This window comes from Nyctereutes procyonoides, unplaced genomic scaffold (genome assembly GCF_905146905.1).
Source record: "Nyctereutes procyonoides isolate TBG_1078 unplaced genomic scaffold, NYPRO_anot_genome, whole genome shotgun sequence".
Taxonomy (NCBI): Eukaryota; Metazoa; Chordata; class Mammalia; order Carnivora; family Canidae; genus Nyctereutes; species Nyctereutes procyonoides.
The window spans coordinates 17,491,287-17,508,967 of NW_026575137.1; the positions used below are offsets into that span (position 1 = coordinate 17,491,287).

Here is a 17,681-nt window from a genome sequence, read left to right on the forward strand (position 1 = left end):
AGGGAACTTGTTAAAATGCATTTTCCTGGGCTCCTACTGAATCAGGAGTTCTGGGGGTTAGACATAGGGAACTGCATTTTAATGGAGGGTCTCATGCCCACTAAAATTTGAGAACTGCCTACTTGGGATTTTTTTTCTTTCAAGGATATGTGAATACTTGCTAAGACCACAAGTTTGGATATACAGAACCTGCACTAAAACTTCAGTTTCTTCTGCTGTAAAATAAGAGTCACTCTTTCATCTTTCAGGCTGGAGAGGGCTGGCATGGAGTAGATTTGCAGGTGCAGCTCAGGGTTAAAACAATACAGCTTTCACAACAACGTCTGCCCCCCCTGCCCCCCGCCTGGGGCACTTGGCACCCAGTAAGGTGGTGAGATAAAATTCAGGAATTTCAGAAAAACAACAATAATATTTTGATATAAGTGTGGCAGTAATGCTGAGACCAGTTTCCAGGGTCTAGGGCTTGGTAGGGCACACTCCATGGAGGGATTTGGGACATTGTGCCTAGATAGATATACCCTCTGTGCCTGAACCTCCAAGCCTTCCAGAAAGTCTGAGAGCCTCCCAGGTCATTTAAATGAATTGCTTTTCTACTTTAATTCACTGTAGTCAATTTCTGTTGCTTGTAGCTGGGAACCCTGACCGATGCAGCATCTGTAAGTAACTTCCTACTCAACAACGTGCCGTCTGTCCTCTGTTCCCACTATTCTGAGCCTTCCCAGAAGTCATCAGGGACCTCTTAATGGCACTGTCTCTCTGGGTTTTCTTGGTTCTGTACATTTGTCTGGTGGAGGAGTGTATAAAGGACACAGGGGGGATCCCTGGGTGGCTCAGCTGTTTGGCGCCTGCCTTTGGCCCAGGGTCTGATCCTGGAGTCCCGGGATTGATTCCTGCATTGGGATCCCTGCCTTGAGCCTGCTTCTCCTCCCTCTGCCTGTGCCTCTGCCTCTCTCTGTGTGTCTCTCATGAATAAATAAATAAAATCTTTAAAAATAAATAAATAAAATAAAATAAATTAAAAAAAAAAAGGACACGGGCACTCCAGGCAACCCTGCAGGGAGGGAGTTAGGGGAACAGAGACCCAACCTCACTGTGCTACTCTAGACTCCTCTGCTCAGTAGCTAGTGGTGCCCACTGACAAACCCAAACAGAAGCCAGTGCACAGGGAGCCTGTTGACATGGTTCGTTCAGGTCAGTGTCCTGGGTCATAGAGAATTTGTTTAAGCTTTTATTTATTTGTGATAGTCACACAGGTAGAGAGAGAGAGAGAGAGAGACATAGGCAGAGGGAGAAGCAGGCTCCATGCACCGGGAGCCCGACGTGGGATTTGATCCCGGGTCTCCAGGATCGTGCCCTGGGCCAAAGGCAGGCGCTAAACCGCTGCACCACCCAGGGATCCCAGTGTCCTGGGTCATAGAACAGGGTGAGGGGAAGGGAGAGTGAGTGCGGAGGAGCAGAAGGAATATATTGGGCACGCAGCATATATACACTGTCCTGGGTTTGGTTCTCTAGAAGCAGAGCCTGGGGAGGGGATTTTATGCAAGTGACTCCTGGAGACACTATTGGGAAGGAAATTGTTTGAGGGAGCCAGAACAGCAAAGTAGGATGGACAGGGGAAGGAGCTGGGCAGGGATGAGGTTTCAGGATTGGTCTCGCCTCAGCCTGATCCAATGGGTTGCTGAGGAGCAAAGGAAAAGAACTGTCCTGCTCAGAGGCAAGGGGGCTGGGTGTTGTACGGCCCTCCTCTCCCCCAACACTTTTAGTTGGTTATCGGCCCTGAGCTGTGCCTGAATGTAACCAGCCAGGCCTTTCCTGTTAAGGGGACGCTTCTCTCAGCCAGGGGCAAGCCTTAGGAGAAGAGGGCAGCCAAGAGCTATTAGCCGCCAACATCCACTGCAGCTAGGGGATGGGTGCAGGGGCCAGGCAGGTGGACCTGGATGGACTCCAATAGCATCTGCTAGGACATCTTACCCCCCTGTTAACAGGAGACAGCTCTGGATGATGAGGTAAAAATTATTCTTCCCTTGTGATTTTCTATAGTTCACTAATTTTCTGACATTGACTCTATTATTTTTGGAACTCAAAAATACAAGTTAGATTAAATCCATGCAGCATAATCACTTGGTTTATTGCAGGCAGTAGTAACAGTAAATGACCCCATATTCCTGACCCTTTGCTGTTATATCTTGACCACAATGGGCAGATGACCCCTGATCACTGTTAGCTTCTCTGCTTATTTATCAAGCTCAAGGGGCCAGTCCTTTGGCACTACATGGGCACCAATTGTATGACTCACAAATCAAGTTTGTACTAATGTGGCTAGTGGAGAGGGGCACCATGCCGAGACAAGACAGCTGATATTGGGACATATAAAAATAAGTACAATGTATGTGGCAAACATGTTGTAATCTTTATATATGTCATCTTATTTAATCCTTACAATAGCCTATAAAGTAGGAATTGTTATTCCTTTTTTTTTTAATTCTTATTCCTATTTAATCAATGAGGAAGTCCCTGGATTGGGGATTAAAGAAATCAGAGTTCTAATTTTCAATTAGACACCAATGAAAATGGGAAACACTGGACCAAATGAATGATTTTACAGTTGTGTTTCTAGGAACCCTGAGGCTCAGCAGGAATGCCCAGGGAAAGGAGGAGCTGCTGAGAATGAAGGAGTGGCCTTTGTACCTTAGCCACAGCAGCTCTGCTTTGATCTTTCAGTATTGGCAGGCCTGGCTTCATGGGTGTGCCACCAGCTGCTCAGCTCAGAAAGGGGCCCTGTGCTTAGAATTTAATGCTCTGCAGCATTCTTGAATTTCTTAAGAATTTTGTCTTTAAAAAAAAAAAGAATTTTGTCTTTTATTTTGTGGCTTGTAAGTAAAATTCTATGGAACACTGTAGCATTTGCCAGAGGCTTAGAGCTCTGACTCGCTTGGTTCCACTTCCTTTTGCCTATCTGCCTTCCTGGGATATGTTCTCCACTGCCTGCTCTTGGAGCCTGGTGCCCTCTGCCTCCTTTTTCTGTCTTTAAAAATATATATTTTTTATTTATTCATGAGAGACACAGAGAAGCAGAGACATAGGCAGAGGGAGAAGCAGGCTTCCTGCAGGGAGCCCAATGTGGGGCCCGATCCCAGGACCCCAGGATCATGACCCGAGCCAAAGGCAGATGCTCAAAGCTGAGCCACCGAGGTGCCCCTCTTTTTTCTGTCTTGCCTTCCTCCTCCTCAGTTAGCAACTAGATTGCATAAGGAAAGGGGGCTGTAAGGGCGGTAGGGGGAGAAGGAAGGGAGCTGTATTCCATGTTCACTAAACCCCACAGAGGCCTGACCATGGGCATGGGGAGGATTGGGGTCAGATACACATCTTGAATGTCTTAGAGTAAGACAAGGGGATGGCCATCCCTACCCAGGCTGGAAGCACCATGGTACATTCTGTGGGTGGCTCAGTAATGCCTCTTACCTACCTTTAACCCAGATACCAAGTCATGCACAGCATAGAAAATGGTAACATTCATATGGCCCACTGTGGTAAGCAGTCAAGGCAGTACTAGCTAGCCTTGAGTCCCACTCATTAACCCCAAGAGCTGAAGGCAGTTATACCCTAGACTAAGGTAGGTGAAGCTTCTGTCTTCCTCCTTTCTGCCCCTACTCCACTTGGCCCCACTCTTCCCTGTGAGGCAAGTTATCCATGGGCCCAGTGGACATATCTGACCAAGTCCCCAACCCTCCTTCAGGATCAGTTGCTTTTCCCCCGTGAGCCCATCACAGACAAACACGTCGTCTTACTATGCATGACTAATACTTGGCTCACACCACTTGGGACTCACCATGTAAGTTTGCCAGCCCTGGAACTGGTCTATCTCCTATTAAATCAGAGAAGTTCAGTCACACCGGTTCATCTTCAGATGTTCCAGCAATGTCAAGTGCCATAGAAATTTCTAAGTGCTCGCATTCAGTTTTTAACTTAAGCCGCAGCAGACCAGCAACAACAGTCTCGTCCCTGGACCACAATGAGAAGCTCTGTTCGAGACTCTTCTGCGGGTGCTGGGACTCTGGAATTACCAGCCCAAATCGCACCAAGCCTGCTTCCTGGATTTTCATGGGCCTCTTCTGATTCATTCTCCAGGTTAGCGTTCTGCTGGGCCAAGGGGCAGCTGTCTGCAGGGAGCAGCAGAGATGGAGAATGAATATGTGTGCTAGGGTGTCCATGCTGGTGCATTTGAGGCCCTTTGGGTGTAACATGGAGGGAAGATGAGAAGGGACGGGAGGGCAGGCTGATGGAGGAAGGGAGCCACAAAAATATAGGGCAAGCCAAGCTGAAAGAATCAATGTCTCTGCACATCGGGAACACATCCACGGTGTCCCAATGTGTCACAGCCTGCCAGCCAGGAAGCTCGAGCCCAGCCATTTTCTGTTGTGATTTTTGACATTTTGAATTCTGATTTCTATCCCATTGCCACAGTTGAGAGCCTCATAGCATTTTGCAGAACAGGTGGGTAACATGTAGACGTGTGTGTTCCCTGGATCACTGTTTCCCCAGCTGTGTTGGGACTGTGACCTCACCAGCTGTGCCTAATCAAGCAACCCCCTCTCTTTGTGAATCCGATGCGTGTCTCCAGGCAAATAATTTCTCAACACTCTGGGAAAGGATTTGGTTTGTTTCCCTTAAGTTTAATTAGGAGCAAACCCAGGCTAACACCCCCAAAGAAAGATAGGCAAGTGACTCAGCAATTAAAACAACAACAACAACAACAACAACACAATTAGCCAATAGGCATATAAATAATACCTCTAGTAAATCAAGCCATGTAAATCCAAGCAATGAGATACTTTATTTTGCTTCTTAAATTGGGAAAGATGAAAAACAAAAAAAGAAAATATTCAGAGTCTGTGATGGTTCGGGGAATATTGCCATTTCATATACTGTTGGCAGAGGGCAGTAGGGTAACTGGAGAAAGATTGGTAGAGGTAAATCTGGCAGTATATTGCCGAAGATTTTACAACGTGCATATCCTTTGAAATCTTGAAATCACTGTTCCATATTTTCTTACATTCATTGGTTGTTGATTAGAAGTCTAATGTCAATCTCATTTTTGAGATTTTTTGTTTTGTTTTTGTTTTTGTTTTCCCTCTTCTGAAGCTTTTCCTGTTATTGATAGTGTTTGAATTATAAGATCTGTCTGGGTTGGGTTTTCTTTTTATTTGTCTTGCCAAGTGTCTGGTAGACTGTTTCGATTTGGGGTTTCACAGCTTTCTTCAGTTCTGAGAAATACTATTATATATGTGAATATTGCTTCCCTTCATTTTTCTCTACTCTCTCCTTCTGGAACTGCTATTAGATTGAGATTGTAATGTCTGGATTTTGATCCTGTGTTCCCAGCGTGTTTTTCATACTCTCACTTGCTCCTTCCAGGAGAATCCCTAGGGCAGCTCACTAACTTGCTCTTTATGTTTTTCCTGCTATTCAGCTCTGCTACTGAGTTTTTAAAAATTCATCTCAATGGTTAAAATGATTATTTCAAATATCTCTATTTGAACCTTTTTGGTCACTTTTGTCCTCATTTTGTGTTTACCTTATCTTCCCTCAGTTTTTTGGGCAGATTAATTACACTCATTTAAAATTTGCTGCTGCATACGTTGTTAGCTACATTTCCTGTGGGGTCTCTGCCCTAAAGTTTGCTGTCTCTCTTTTACAGTGTTGGCCGCCTTCAGATGTTTGTTTATTCTTGTTTTGGTGCTAATTTCTGTAACTGGAATTTCCTGTGAGCATGTCAGCTGCACCTACTTGAGAAGCCCACTTGGAAGGCAGGGTTGGAAACTGCTACCAGCCTAAGCCTTGGCACTGTTTTCAGAGAGCCAGCCTTCGTGGCATGGATTTTCTCTTTCTTGTTCTTGTTCTCTCAGGTGTCGCCAGCCCCTAAGAGTCCTGCCCTTCTTTCTGAGCCAGGCACCTCTCGGTACTGTTTCTACTTACACTTCTGACACCAAACATGTGGGATTTTTCCCCCCAAATCAACCAATTCTCCAACTCTCTGGACACCACAATTCAGTTCAGTTCTGACACCCACTGCCTAGAGTCAGCACAGCCCCCACAGGTGAAGGGCCTGTCCCCACAAGACTGCCCCCCACTTCAGATGTCAATCTTAAGTCCTAGGTTGTCACCTGTACTTCTGACCAGCCAGCTATATGTTGGGGTTCTTTAGCCCCTCCTCAGGTTCAGTAATTTACTAAAATGGCTCACAGAATTCAGGGACACATTACTTATGTTTGCCAGTTTATTGTAAAGGGTATTATGAAGGATACAAATGAACAGCTAGGTGAAGAGGATATAGGGCAAGATCTAGAAGATTCATAAGTGCATTCTGTTCCTGTGGAGTTGGTGTTTGTCACCCTCCTAGCACATAGACGCTTTTGCCAACCTGGAAGCTCCCTAAATATTGTTATTGTTTTTTTTTTTAATTGGAAGTTTCATCCATGTAGGCATGATCAAATGACTCAGTCTCCAGCCTCTCCCCCATCCTCAGAGTTTGGGAGGTGGGGCTGAGAGGCCCAAGCTCCTAGTCAGGATTAGGTCTTTCTGGCACGAGGCCCCTATCCTGAAGCTATCAAGGGGACCCCGGAGAGTTGCTTCATTAGAATAAATGGTGATCCTGTCTCCCCTCTCATTAGCAAAATTCTAAGGCATTTAGGAGCTCTGTGTCATGAATTGGAGCAAAAACTAAATGTTATAACAAAAGATGCCTCTGTCACCCCTGTCACTCAGGAAGGAACTGGGGGAAAACACCAAATATGTATTTATTATGTCACCATACGCCACCTCATAGACTGCTCCATGACTGCTGACCAGCCTGAGCAGCTGGGGGTGCGGGGTAAGACGGCCAGTCTACCTGGTTGCCACTGGCCTCCCTGTGGCTACTGCCGAGCATCTTCCTGCTTCTTGCCTCACACCTGCTCATGCCCCTGTATCCTGGGCCACCTCTTGTCTTTTCAGTCAGGTGCTCCTCACCCACGTACTCCTCCATGTAGCCCTCTTGCTTTTCAGTGAGGCTATTTATTTAAGCCTCATCCTATAATGTCCTGGCATTTGTTATGGAAAGAACATATTCTCAGTCCAGTTGTGTAAAAAACTCTATCACCTTCAAACCAGCAGTTCCACTTGTAGGAATTTACCTTAAGGAAGTAATTAAGAATAAAGCTTTACCCCAAGGAGTTTCAATCACAGTCACATTTACTGTGAAAACAAATAACCAATGAGAGGAGATTAAATAAATGATGACACAGGGTGCCTGGCTGGCTCAGTCAGTAGAGCATCCAACTCTTGATCTTGGGGTCATGAGTTCAAGCCCCACGTTGGGCATAGAGCTTACTTTAAAAGAATAAAAAAATAAACCGATGGTGACACATCCATACAATGGCAGACTAAGTGTGTGAAAACTGAGGGCAGATTATTGAATTGCATGGAAAAATGTCACTGATGTATTTTTAAGTAAAAATTTCAGGTTATGAAATTATTTTAGGGTCTCATTTTTGTCAAAATCCCCCCCACACACACACACAAAGGGGTGTCTGGGTGGCTCAGTCGGTTAGGCGTGTGTGACTCTTGATCTCTGGATTATGAGTTCAATCCCCACATTGGCTCCACCCTGGGTGTAGAGCCTACTATAACATATATGTGTGTATTATATATATACCGCACACATATGTTCTTTTAGAAAAGAGTAGTTCTGCATGGTGGGATTCTGTGACTTATTTCCTCTTTGTAGCTTTTTCCCCACATTCTTGGGGATTGTTTGTAGCAACTGTCATGTGCCAGACTCCAGTGCCATTCTCTGTTTCCCTCCCCAAGGTGTGCTGGAAGATGGACTGTCCTCCAATGGTATACCCCGATCTGCAGCCCAAGGTGGAATATCCAACCCAGAGAAGAAGATGAGCTGTGGGACCCAGTGCCCGAATCCCCAGAGTCTCACCTCAGGCCCTCTGACCCAGAAACAGAATGGCCTTCGGACCATGGAGGTAGGTCACAGCCACAGAACCCACTTGGTTCAGGAGAAGGGGGAAGCTGCTCCTAGAACAGGGCCCAGCTGAAATGGTACCCAGGGAAGGAGCAGTGATGGCTCACCTTGCCAGTGGAGATTTTCTACCCCACCCATGTGAAAATTGTTACAAAGAAGATAGCAGGACCCCACCATACCCCAACCCCTGCCTTGAGGGCTGCCGTGTTTTGTTGAATCAGTAGAAATGGGCCCTTACTATCTGCACTCTAAAGGCAGCATGTGTTTGCATAAATATAGCTTTGTTCGAGGATCCCTTCAGCACAGCTCTCACCATCTTGACACTGAGGATTGTACAGGTCACAGGAACCAGTTTTGGGCCAGGCAGTCAGCAGGGCTCAGGGTTGACAGGGAAGGAGAGAGAAGATCGGTGTGGTGTGGCAGGAGACAAGCCAGCATCTTACCTCCTACCCTCCCCACCAAGGCAGGCAGTGGGAGAGTCCCCAAGGGGGGCTGTCATTGCAGCATGTGGTGCCAGCATCACCCTCAGACTGTTAGTGTTGAAGAAGAAGCAGGGCTATGGCATCCCAGAGCCAGCTGGCGTCCTTTGGATTCTTTCCTTTCTCCCAGAGCTGCTGTGTGTGTGTGTGTGGGGGGGGGGGGTGTTCCCCACACTGGCCCTGGCTCCTCCCACCAGAAAGAATGCCCTTGGTAGGCCCGCCAGGATCTGCTTTCTCCTCCTCCTCCCCGCCCCTTTTCCACTTCCTCATCTGCACCATGGCCCACCCTCCAAATCCACTGCTTACCTGGTGCTGATTGTCCAAACCCACCCCCATCAAAATTTACTGGTCCTGTCCCCGCAGGCCAGTGCCACCTGTTTCCTGAGGCCACAACTGGTTCTCTAATAATGGAATTCTTGTCACAGGAGTGAGTTACCTCTCTAACCCTTGGTTAGAAAACCTGTTGCAAATTCAGCTCTAATGCTCCTTAACTAAGTGGCCTGGCAAGAACTACTTAATCTCTGAGTCTCAGGTTCCTTACCCACACAATGGAAATAATACCACGAAGAGAGAACAGATGGGCCTGCTCTTTGTAAGCTGAGAAGTGCCCTAAGGAAGCCAGCAAGGATTAGCAGGGCATGGTTAGGCACACAGCACCACAGCCCAATGGAACCAAACACCGGTGATGGCTCTTCAGAGCAGTTCCCCCAGCACACATGGTGGGAGAGCGTTCCCCCAGGGCAGGGGGGCGAGGGCCTTTGCCCCCTGAGCAGCTCAGCTCCAGGAGCAGGTGACACCCGCTGATAAGCCGTCCACACAGGTTGTTTTCACAATTCGGTGAGCAATGCCTGTGTTTTAGCCACTTCCCAAATAAGAGCAGGGGGCAGAGAGCTTGAGTTCTGAGTGTCCAGACATTTGCTGATGTCCTGGGATCTCACCAGCCACCGGACGTCTTGAATCCCTCAAAAGCCATGGCAGAGGTTTTCTATCGACAGTGTCAGTTTACAGGACAAGTTTACCTCTGACTGAAGCGTCTGTCAGCAGAGCTATCTTGTATCCACACAGCTCTCAGCTATGAATCCGCTCAATGAAAATCATTTTCTGCCTGAACCCTCCGGGGCCTTTGACATCTTATCTCTTCCTCCCTGGTCTCCTATACTCTGGGCTAAAGCTTCCGGCATTTTCAGTGACTTCCCTCTTCCTCAACTCTCCCAAGATGACCTACTACCACTTCACAGCGTTGTCCTCTACATCATCCAGCCACCTGGCTGATGGTTTTTTGGCACTTCTTAAGAGCTTTCTTTCCCTAGAAAAACTTGTCATGCAGCATGAATCTTTATGCACCTGCCTAAATCTGATTTATAAAACAAGTCTGTGTGTTAAAGGCAATCCTTGCTAGACCTGGAAAACATTCTCCTCAGGTCCTATAAGCACTCCTTGGACTCATTCATGTCCTGTTCTTCCACTGAGTGCCTTCTAGGTTTCCAGGCACTTTTGTGATGCCAGGGATGTGGGAATGAAAAAGGAACACAAGCCCTTTGCTCTGAAGCAGCTGCCAATTTTAATGCGGGTGAAGCTGGGCACGCAGATAATACAGAATAAATGAACAAAAGCTTTGCCAATTTGAAATAGTGCCATTTATTTCCAGGAAATAAAAGGCCAGGAGTGGGGGCTTGCAACTTCTCCCTTCAACATAGATGCCTTCCCACAGTTCAGATTGCTTTCCGAAAGGTGATGGGGACAACTGATGGTGCTAATGGCTGTGAGCAGCAGGATCTCCTGTTCTGACCCCCTCTCCACTTCATGTCTCATCAAACCAACCATAGCTTCCCTCAGCCCCTGTCTTAGGCCTGGTGTTAATAGGTGCTACCTGGCAAAAGGAATGTGACAACCACGATCTTTAGCAAATGGGACCTGTCTCGGGGAGGGCTCTTTCTCTTTCTGTACTGTGTCTTGATTTCTTCCAGTCACTTGGGACCTTTCTGACATCTCAGCATCTGAGAAATCCTTGACTGGGTCTCCTTCCCTCCGGCTCCTGCCCTGAGCTCGACCAAAACGCAAGAGGAAGTTCTCTAGCTGCTTATCCTCTCCCGCTGGTTAATTGCTCAGGAACTCGGGGCTGCCTCCAAACATTTGCTTTCGAATCTGAAAGTGCCATTTCCTCAGCCTTGGGACTCTGTTTTCCTCCCCTATCTCCTCAGGTATTTGGCCAAGGTGGAAATGTATGTGTGGATACAGCTCTGAGCAGACAGGGCTCGAGCCTCCCAAGGAGCCCTCATGTCTTCCGAAGCTGTGTCGTTTTGAGTTACTTTATTATCCTTGGCCAAGTGGCCAGACCGCACTGAGCACTTCACTGATGTCCCGACTGACTCCAGGCCGAGAAGCTTCCTCCTTCTGCTCCCGCTCCCCCCACACCCGGGGTCTGGGTGCCAGCGAGGCAAGGTCCGGTCCAGGAAAGATGGGAGAAGCCTTGCAGAGATGGCTGTGGCCAAACAGGGGGGCCTCATCCTGCAAGGAGGGTGGGAGAAGCCCAGAATTTCTCCTGGGTGGTGGCGATAGGAGATACACGAGAAGAGTTTGGAAAGTAAATATGAGTTTCTCCTAGGAAAACACAAACTTGACATTAAAAGGAGGGAGAGAACAAAGGAACCCATTGAAGAAAACCAGAGAGGGGTACCTGCCAGATGGGCACTTTGATGCACGGTCTAGTTCGAGTCTGGGAAAAGGAGGCAATTTAGCAGTATAGGGATGTGGAGGGTGTGTGTGTGTGTGTGTGTGTGTGTGTGTGTGTGTGGTGATTCTCACTACCTCCGCACATGCAGCTACCTTATATAGCTGAAGAATTTCAAGACTCATCATCTGTCTAAGGGTCTGTAGAAAAGCCAATTCCATTAGAAGACTTTCAGGCTCCTTTGCCCCCGGAACCACCTTCATTCAGGATTATGAACCTAGAATATGCTCACTAACTACATGCTGATTGAATGCAGCTGGTGAGCACTTCCGGAGGATTAGAAAGGTTTCCCAGGGCACCAGGCCCACCCAGTCCCTCCAGCGCCACCATCCTGAGCTTGAGGACTGTTCTGTGGGATCCCCAGTGCTTCTTTCAAGCAGATTCTGCTGCCTTCCTGGTGTTTGATCTACCTGAGGTTCAGGTTGAAAAGCAGTAACTCCTTTGGCACTTGCTACCGGACAGGTCTAAACCCCTATGCTGAGCAGCCTGAGTACCGTGCATGGGGCTGTGATGGGCACAGGATTCACTCCAGGCTTGGGGAGTTCTGGAGAGTTTTGCCTGAGGCGTGATCTGACCCCTGCCTTTGGAGGCTAGCATCCTGGCCCTCAGTGGAGTCATCAAGATCAAATGTTTTCTGATGACCTCGAATTAATGCCATGAAACAGCAGCAAATAAAATCACAGAATTTGGGAACAGCTAGATGTTAGTTATTGCTTGTCTCCCTTTAATAGGGCTTGACTGAACAGGAGAAAGATGTCTTGAGTTGCAGCTGACAAGGCTCGGTCTTTAATCTTTTGGGAAGGAAGAGAGGAGGGAGTGTCCACAATGAGCCAGGTACACTGCATATGGCATCATCTTTACTCCTCACTCTAAGGGGGAAGTAGCATTTCTCACTCAGGAAAACAGGCTCAAGAAGGTTGGGTATTTGGCCAGCATGGCACAGGGAGTAGTCATGTGACTGTGTTGGACTTAAAAAAAAATAGAGGGATCCCTGGGTGGCTCAGCGGTTTGGCGCCTGCCTTTGGCCCGGGGCGTGATCCTGGGGTCCCAGGATCGAGTCCCACGTCGGGCTCCCTGCATGGAGCCCGCTTCTCCCTCTGCCTGTGTCTCTGCCTCTCTCTGTCATGAATAAAAAAAATAAAATCTTTAAAAAAAAATAGGTACGTGCACTCTTTAATTGTGGTTCATTTTGTCTTTAATGGAGTACCATAGATATGTAATCATTAGATACTTATCAATCATTAGATTACGTATCAAGATACCATGATATGTAATCATTAGAAACTTCATATTATAGATTCCTGAGTCTAGGACACAGCCTCCGTATCTAATATCCTTCTAACTGGATATGGATGAAGGAATTATGAAGGAGTTATTCACAATCATAATAAATTATTAAACCTAAGCCACTATCAAATTAAACATGCATTTGTTTATTCTGAAATGCTGCAAAAGTAATAGATACAAATGTAAACCCAGATCTGTTTGCCTCCAAACCCCATGTTCTTCCTTCTATTACCGAAAACAAAACAGTGGAGAATTCAGAGTAAGCTTTGGCAGATTTGTGGGAGGCTGGATGTGGGACCCAGTTCCACCATCTTCAGTTCAGCCTACCGTCTATATCAACATTGGCCTTGGGCAAATTATGTTGGCTTGAGTGACTTTCACTGCCTCTTTGGAAAAGAAGGAGTAGCACCATTTCTGTCTCTCAGGGACAGCGTAAGAAACAATCAGTTTCTAGGAAAGTTATAGGGCAGGACAGTGTAATGCAAACAGGTGTGCTATTCCCAGGGCATCTCTTCTCTTCTTTCTAAAGATTTCTTCTCATATATGTGTTCACCAAGTTATTTATTGGGTATCTATTATGTGATAGGCACTAAATTATATTCTGGGGATATATTCTGGTTAACACAACAGACTGGGTCCCTACCTTCTTGACATTTATAATCTGATGAGGGTGTAGAAAATATATGAGTAAACAAGCAAATATATAATTCAAACCATAGTTAAGGCCAGGAAGGAAGTAAAGAATACTGGGAAAGAGAAATCATTAGCTGTGGTTACCCGTGGGGAAAGCCCAAGTGTGGCCAGAACATGGGAACAATATTACTTTTCATCATGCCCTTTACTCTTTGGATTTCTCTACCATAATTATGTACTGGTTTTATAAGTAAAAAATACACTCAAACAGAAAAATTGATGTCTCATAAATCATAATCCCAGGGGCTGCCTGGGTGGCTGAGTCAGTTAAGCGACTGCCTTCGGCTCAGTCCGGGGATCCAGTCCCACGCCAGGCTCCCTGCTCAAGGGGGAGTCTGCTTCTGCCTCTCCCTCTGCCCCTCCCCCACTTGTGTGCACTCGCTCACTCTCGCTCACTCTCTCTCAAATAAATAAAATCTTTTTAAAAAAATCATAATCTTAGTAAGCCTTGCCTTTCTTCCTTGTGTGTGAGGAACTGTAAAAAGGTTCAGGTGATCCCATGTCAGGTATAGATATACTTCTGGAGTCAAAATAAAATTGGGAACATCTATATTCCCATTTGAGGGGAAAGTGAGAAAGGGTTGAGCAGACTGAGCTGCAGCCTTGACCCCAGGCCTTCGCGGAGCAGCCACGCTGCCCCCATTTCCACTGGGGAATAGGCCAGTTGTTGACTTCTAAACCCCAAGAGATTAAGTCCATCTGGGTTTGAAGATGCCAGGAAGTGATCACAGTCAATCTGGTGACTCTTGAGAAGTGGCAGCCAATAAATTACTTTTAATTAAAGAGGCAGGGTCAAGAGAACTAAAGTCCGTGATTCACAGAGTTCTAAACCTGCAGAAATTAAAATGAGGCAGAGGGAAGAAGAGAAAAGCTGTAAAGCTGAGTGCGAAACTAGAGGTGGCCCATTAACAAGAGTCAGTGGTGATAAAACTCACAAAACAAGAATTTTAGAACTAGGGGAAGGATTGAATTAGCAGAGAGCCACAAAAGAAAAAGATGCCAAATAGGTTTCTCTCATCACTGACTTGGGACCAGATTTGTTTTGTTTTGTTTTGTTTTTAAGCCAGTAATTGCAATTGGGACAGATTTTCTTTGCCTATAGTTAAATCAAGGGAATGGGATATTAAATAAAAAGGATTGGTTGGGGTGCCTGGGTGGCTCAGCGGTTGAGCATCTGCCTTCAGCCCAGGGTGTGATCCCGCAGTCCCGGGTTCGAGTCCAGCATTGGGCTCCCTGCATGGAGCCTGCTTCTCCCTCTGCCTATGTGTCTGCCTCTCCCTCTCTCTCTTTCTCTCTCTCTCTCTGTGTCTCTCATGAATAAATAAAATCTTAAGAAAAAAAAAAGGATTGGCTGGTTAAGAGCCACATCAGTGGGGAAAATACCTGTTATACACAGTATCTGAAGAACAAAATGGGATAATTGTTCCATGTATCTGGATAGCTCTTCTCTTGGAGGAGAGCAAAGCAACTTCTCAGGGCTTTAGAGAAAAGAGCCTGGCATTGTCATTCTCTTTCTCATCTTCTCTCTCCCTCTCATTTGGGCTTGAAGTCTGAGATTTCCAAGTTGTAAGTAGATTCTAGTCAAAACAGACCTCCTGAATGTCCGCGCTGCTGTACAAGAGGCAATGCCTTTCTGCTGGTGTCTCAGACACTAAAGCTTCTCTTTTTATAAAATACTTCCAAGAGAATACCTTGGTCTAATTGTTTAACTTGATAGAGTTAATATCGTGTGATTGTTTGAAGGTGGACTTGTTTATGGCTTAGAACCTGTACCCATCACTGGAGTACAACACCATAGTTGTCCTTTAGCCAAATGCATAACTCGCAGGATTACTGTCGGTGTTGTTTAGAAGTAGCAGGATCAAGAGCCATAGTTCCAGTAGAATAAGAAGGTTTTCTGTTCAAATTTAGTACGTTTGACCTCATCATTTTGCAAATAGAATTAATGTTAGCTCTGTGGGCTGACTGTCTTGGTTTGCAGGGGCCTGAGCAGGTTTCCAGAATGGAGGACTTCAGTTTTAAAACTGAAGCCAACTGGGGCATCTGGGTGGTTCAGTCCATTAAGTATCTGCCTTCAGCTCAGGTCATGATCCCAAAGTCCTGAGATTGAGCCCCAAGTTGGGCTCTCCCTCTCCCTCTGGCTCTTGTTCTCTCTCTCTCTCTCTCTCTCTCTCTCTGTGTGTGTGTGTGTCTCACCCTATCTCAAATAAACAAATAAAATCTTTAAAAAAATAATAAAAATAATAAAATAGGCCAATCTTCGGCCAACTGGGAAAAGTTGGTCACCCTATTAATACTGAGTGACATGCTTAATTCTCTCAAAAAGCCCCACAAAGAATCAGGCATTATTTCATTTTTCAGGTAAGGGAACTGAGATCCAGAGGGTAAAGTAACACAGTTTGTGGCAGCTAACTGGTAACAAAGCCTTGTCCTATGTCCAGGTCTGTCAGGCTCCAAAGCTTGTGCTCTGAACACTGTCACTAGGTGGGCTTCGGATATACAAATTTAAGAAATTGCAAAAAGGAAAAAAAAAAAAGAAATCACCCCATTGTGCTTGAGATTAAAACTATACATATTCTGTAGCTGTTCTGGGAATGACTATTTTGTGGCTTTGGACTCTTAGATAAGGAAATTAAGAATCATCCAGCTATTGAATTTTTGCTTATATTTTTAAGCTTAGAAAAGCAGACTAACACATAGAGCAGAGCATTTTCTGTGGTAATCTTTAATAACCTTTTCTGAAATCTTGACAGTATCTCTAGAGAAAAGCAGTTATACCATTTGGAAAGTTTACATTTCTAGTCTGGAAAGCTCTCTTACTGCCCACTGTTCAAGCGGAATGCTGCTGTCAACTTGGCTCATTTTAAATAAAGCCCCTGTGTCTCTATCCCATGCCTCGTCCTCAAGGCTTGTATGCAGTAACACCCAAAATGCAAATCAGGTGGAATTGGCCTAGTAATTGACACACTTTTTTTTTTTTTTTTTTTTTAGTGCAATTGGTTGTGGGACTTTAGGAGTTCTCTGCTTTTAGGGAAAAATAAACCCATCAAAGTCACTGCTTGCTCTGCTGCCAGTTCAGGCTTGGAAGAGCAGAGTGTAAGCCTGAATCCTTAAACGGCATTGACTTCTGGTTGTTCAAACAAGGATGCGTTGACAAGCGTAGTGTGTTCATTTATTCATTCATCCACTAATTCAGCCAAACTGAAATTAGGAGCCTGCTGTTTCAGATGGTGCCAGGCACTGAGAACATGAGGGGAGCAATGATGTCCTAGCTCATGACCTCAGCGGTTAGGACTAAAATTGCATGTAGTCAGAATTATCCCTTAAACAATCGTCAGATCACCCATAAAGTATTCTTAGGTCAGTTTTCCTGGAAGCAGAGCCCAAGATGAGGATTCTTGTGCAAGCAGTTGATTGAAAGAGTCATCTCAGGTGAAGCCCATATGGTGGTAAGGGAAGCAGGATGGGAAGGGGACCCAGTCCAGCAAATACGTGAGCTCTACTGAATCCCGCAGGGAGCTTGGTCCCATGGAGGCTCTGGAGCATGGAGGTGTCCTAGATTTATATCTCCTTGAGGCAAAATGGCCAGCATTTTGTATCACTAACAATCAGATACTGGCTTTGCGCTGTCTCCAGGAATTAGTGTGTGACCTCTGTAGCATTTCTGAGCAAGGTGACTCCAATTAGATGAGGGCAATTCTCAAAACATGGGTGCTGCTCTGAGCAGTAAGCTGCTGGAACTCACAGCCATTGGGGGATTAGATGCACCAGGCACGGAAAGAGAATTTAGAAGGAGCATCACCAGCAGCTGCTGCACAGGATTTATGTGACAGGTTACAAACTACATAGCATTTGCTAGTAAATAAAACAGGCCCATGTATTTTTCTCCAGGGATGCAACAGCCCATCATTTTTTTGGATGCACTACAGAGAAAGTAATTGGCTTGTATTCAGGGGTCATGTTATATGAAAAACATGCATCTATCAACACTCACACCCAGCATGGGGAGGTGCTCATGCCCTGGGAGATGCTCCCTCAGATCTGAGGCTGACTGTGTTTTCCAGGAAGCAGACCTCAAGATGTCATTATATAGGATGTTCATTGGGCATCAACCTCTGTGGAGAGAGGCGTAGAAGCAGGAGTGGGCAAAAGGAGCAGGTGAGCCAGGTGCAAGCAGCTGCAGCTTACCCCACCCCATGGGGAGCTCTGGAGCCTAGTGGTATGTCAGAGCTTTGTGCCAAAATGGCCAGGCCTTTGTATTCCCCACATTGGGCCACCGTGGCAAGGGCGTGACCCGGGGTGAGGTGGCTTTCTGCAGCTGCGCACCCCAGTGGGACATGTGGAAGTCATTCACTGACTGCACTTCTAGAAGCAAGGCAGCAGGTCTTTCTGGACTGAGGATGGGACAACATATGTCTGTCTATCCACTATGGAGACGACTCCCAAGACCCCTCTCGTGCTCACTCCAAGTATATCG

At 46.2% G+C, this 17,681-nt stretch overlaps 1 protein-coding gene across 1 annotated transcript in view; it reads left to right on the forward strand.

The window, feature by feature from the left end:
• BAALC (BAALC binder of MAP3K1 and KLF4) overlaps positions 1-17,681 on the forward strand; it is an 81,794-nt gene that overhangs the window by 60,892 nt on the left and 3,221 nt on the right. Inside the window, exon 2 of the mRNA XM_055303294.1 lies at positions 7,849-8,015. Coding sequence (XP_055159269.1) covers positions 7,849-8,015 — 167 coding nt within the window. The remainder of the gene's footprint in view (positions 1-7,848; positions 8,016-17,681) is intronic.